Genomic DNA, 4,197 nt, shown 5'->3' with positions numbered 1-4,197 from the left:
ACCTCTACAGGTTTGACCAGCGTCTGTTGTGGGGGAAGCATTCAAGGTGAACCAAATCTAGATTCTAGAAAGGTATGCAGGCAGTCCCAATAAGACCTTACGCCATCCGGCCGGTCCGCCCTGTGCTCTCGGTCTCATTAGCTAGTTGATTAGGCAATGGTGAGTTTTAGGGTTTACCATTCCAAATTCAAGCCGTGGCACAGTTAGGAGAGACTCCAAAAGAGCTAATCACAGGTTGCATGTAACGGGAAAAGTTTTTTCCTTCCATAGCCAGGCCAGGTACCTCTTTCGAGGCCCGTACATACGTTAGTGTATGGCGGAGATGTTGGACTGAGTAAGTGATAGCCATCCATCATCATCACCATTACCTCACTCAACTTGGCAACCTTTCTTTCAAACTTATCGAACGCCAGGTAGAGCTCTTCCCACAGTGTACTCGAAACCCACCTCACCCCCCATAACCCCTCACTGCGGACAGAGACGTCGTAATCACTCGGGGGCTGAGCCTCGCCAAGCCCCGAGTGATACCCGATGATGCCCACGTCCCCAACAATACCGCAGTGGCGAGTAGTTGATATACCACAGCGACCAAACATTGGGGGGCAGCAACCTGTACGACCATTGGCTTTGCCGTCGTCGTAATCCTCTGCCGGCATAGCCGGATAAAGAAAACAGGCTTGGGACCTACGAGTCCTTTTCCTGCAGTGCAACTTTGACTCATGATTGGGGAGCTTTTACGGAGGCAGCTTTGTCTCTTTTCATGACGATGATGCGTCGCGTACGCAGACAAAGTAAGCTTAAGTTTTCTGCCCTAGCTACTCTAGAGTACATGTAGTGGCAGTATCGACCTTGTCTACTAAAAACAGAGCAACTCGGATCAACTCCGTCTCACATATGTACGTACACTCGAGAGATCTATACATGAAGTGGGTAGGTAGCATCATATCATTCCATTCCTCCACGATCATTACTCGAATGGCGCAGAGGAACACCCAGTAGTACGTATATCTCCAGGTGGCTCGTGGGGTCGACTCTCTGCAGAAAATTAAAACTGTAAAGTGGTATATACAACCTCACCCCCAACTGCCCAGCATTTTATATTGTGTTGACGCTGACGCTAGGGCCACACACCGATACCAAGATGGATGTTCACCCCAACTCCAAACTACTGTATCTACAGTACCCTTCAAAATATTTATACCAAGATCATGGAATAGGGTTATCGCGTTTTTACTGGGCGTACGTATTGATTCATATCACTGCCAATATTTACTTCTACACAAGCATTCACGACACTGAACAGTTCCAAATAAGCAAATTGGGGTCTCATTCCAAGTCAATGTAAATTGCCTAGATATATCCATGTCTGCTCTAGATCCTGGAAGATACACCTCTCGACCACACCCTCCCCCGAGAGAAAAAAAAAAAAGAAATAGAGAAAAATAAAAGGCATAAAAACACGTAGCCAACCCTGTATTCCCCAAACCAAATAAACAGATCCCCAAACCAAAGACAAAAGGGAAAAAAAGTAGTAGACCAGGAAGAATATAAAGAAAAGGTGGAGTCACTCCAAAGAAGCGGTGGGGAATCTGTCGCAATAAGGAAGCGCTATTCGCCTAAAATAATAACAGTAAAAGTAAAAAGCAAAGCAGAGAGTAGTTCAGAAGAAAGAAAAAAAAAAATCAAAGAGAAATTCTAACGAACGTGTTTTTTCCCCCCTGACAAAATACCCATTTCTCTAAAGCACAGACTGAGCCAGTTAATGATGCTACACGAATACGCCCGGCCCCGAGACAGACAAACTCCCATCGTCACACATAAAAATGGTCGCAGTGGGCGACCAATTCTCCAGAAGAAATATTGTTACGACTATGATCCGACTAACAATCCAACCCTTCGGTACACACCCTCAACAGCGTCCAGCATCCCGTTCGCCTCAACGACCTTCTCAATATTCTGGCCAATCTGCTCAACAGCTTCCGGCACAGGGGCTGGGGTGGCCTCCTCGAAGAAGTCTTCTGGCTTGGCTTGACCTCCTACAATCATTTCAAGTCTCTCAAGAAGAGTGTTCACCCCTTGTCCGGGGAAGAGCTCATCCAGCGACTTGGACTCTTCCACCTCCTTAGACTCCTTAGGAGCAGGAACGCCATACTCCTCCTCGTAGGCATCCATGAGGTCCTCAGGTGCTTCATATTCATCATCATCCCAGTTGTAGTTGTTGTTGACAAAGTTATTCGTGTCGCGGGGGAATGGGCAGAAGCCATCAGCAACGTGAGGAAGCGGGTTGAGTTTGTTCTCGGCGAATGAATCATCAAAATCAGAATTAACCTTTCCACTCAAGTCTTGAATGCTTGGACCCTCTGGGAGCGAGGTGACGGCAAACACTGTAGATGAGCTTCCTCCCCATGGGTATGCCAAAGGCCAAGAGTCCTCAGAGACAGCAACATTAGGGTTGACGTCTTTACGGGTAGATCGAACGGGTTCGGGCATTGGTGTAGATGTGGTCATTTCTGGGGCCGGGGCGGCAGCAACGGTCCCAGATTCGATGGTTGCAGCAAGGTATGCCGAGAATGCAGGTGAGCCAAGAAGTGTCTTCGTGAATTCACTGATCTTGGCGTTCTCCTCTCTCAATCTAGCATTCTCGTTCTGCATCTCGAGGTTTTCGTCTTTGCACTTTCTAATTTCCTCCTCCAAATCCATAATGTAACCTATGAATATTGCGTTAGCAACTTTCCCCCTAAAACAACGTGTAATGGGAAATTACCCTTCCTCCTGCTCCTGAATGCGCGGGCTGAGACTTTGTTCCTCAGCTGTCTCCTCTCCTTGCTTGTCAATTTCTTTCCTTCCTCACTTGCAAGTAGTCTCTCATCCTCATCCATCTCGTCCTCATCCTTCTTCTTCAACTTGGGAATATTAGGCAACACAGAGGGCGAACGAGCCGCAGTCGATGCCTTTTGAATTCTAAGCGAATTCATAATCTTCTCCACGCTTTCCTCGACACTGTTTGGTGGAGTCATCTTTGCCTGAGCCTTCTGTTGGAGCCACATCTGTTGCTGTTGGAAGACAGCCTGCTGTTGATGAATCCCAGGGTAGTACCTTCCAGCCGTAGCCATAGGCGCAACCGCGGGAACTGGCGGTGGTGCAGACACTAAACCCACCTCTGACTTCACTGAGGTTTCGAGTGCATCGAAGGGCGAGATCGTGCCAGGGTTCACAAAGTCTGTAGACGAGTTGCCATAGGATGGCATCATGTCATTGCTGGGAGGAGAGAGGTAGTCGTTTCCGAACATGTAGGAGTTGGTATCTGGTGACATCGATGTTGAAGAAGGCAGGAGGTCTCTATAATAACCAGCGTCTACAGGAAGACTTCCTGTTTGTTGTGGGTGACGGTCGTACTGGTGACTAGGGCCAGAGAAGCCGGTAGCCGAGTGGGTGTTGGAAGTCTGGTTCAAACTGGACGAAGCCTGTGACGAAAACGAGACCTGGGGTAGGGTAGGTGAGGGAGATGTAAAGGCGCCGTCGTAATTAATCCAGGAGTCGATGTCGTTATTGAACGAGTCTTGGTTGCTAAAGGGCGAGCTTGAGGGGTTTCTGCTCATACTTTGTTGGGAGGACATTGCAAACGTTAAGGCAATAGCCTTTGTAGAAGCTGGGAGTTAGACAGTGGTAGAGCAGCGGTGTTCACTTTAGTACAGTAGGGTTGAGTATCTCTCTGGGAGCTGCTGATGAGATGGGAGACGTATGAATAAAAGTGACCGAGAGATTAAGCGAGAGAGCAAGTATTATTTCGGTACTTACAGAGGATGTAGTAAAAGAAGTATGGGGGGTTTGTTATGGTATGTATGTATATCTTGGGAGAGTAGTGAATAATAGATGTTTATTGTATTGGAGTGGTTATGGTGACGATGATGATGGTGAAGAGGGAGAGAGATGATGAGAGGAGGAGGAACGGCTGAATGGTGTGAATGGCGTGAATGGAATGGAACGAGCGAGAGGTGAAATGGTGGTGGCAGCAAATGGGTAGGTAAATGTGTAAGTTACAAGGGCGGCTGTGTAGGGGTGTGTGGGAGAAGTAAGAAGAAGAGGAAATTCGGGGGAAGATGCTGATTTGATTGATTCAAGGGAAAGCAAGCCCAGGATCTTGCAGGCATCTGGGGAGAAAGGAAGCAGGCTGGGGCTGTGCCTTGGACTAGTCTC

The 4,197-nt window shown here is 47.9% G+C and overlaps 1 protein-coding gene across 1 annotated transcript; it reads right to left on the bottom strand.

The window, feature by feature from the left end:
- Nucleotides 1-1,869: 1,869 nt before the first annotated feature.
- H6S33_012159 (uncharacterized protein) lies at nt 1,870-3,617 on the bottom strand (the record flags this gene model as incomplete). Its single annotated transcript, XM_044843539.1, has 2 exons — nt 1,870-2,708; nt 2,765-3,617. The coding sequence occupies 2 exons, from the start codon at nt 3,615-3,617 to the stop codon at nt 1,870-1,872; spliced, it is 1,692 nt and encodes a 563-aa protein (XP_044695827.1).
- Between the last annotated feature and the right edge of the window lie 580 nt (nt 3,618-4,197).

The sequence above is a fragment of the Morchella sextelata genome, assembly GCF_020137385.1.
Source record: "Morchella sextelata strain SCLS chromosome Unknown scls_7, whole genome shotgun sequence".
NCBI classification, from domain to species: Eukaryota; Fungi; Ascomycota; class Pezizomycetes; order Pezizales; family Morchellaceae; genus Morchella; species Morchella sextelata.
This window is presented reverse-complemented; position numbering and strand designations above follow the sequence as displayed.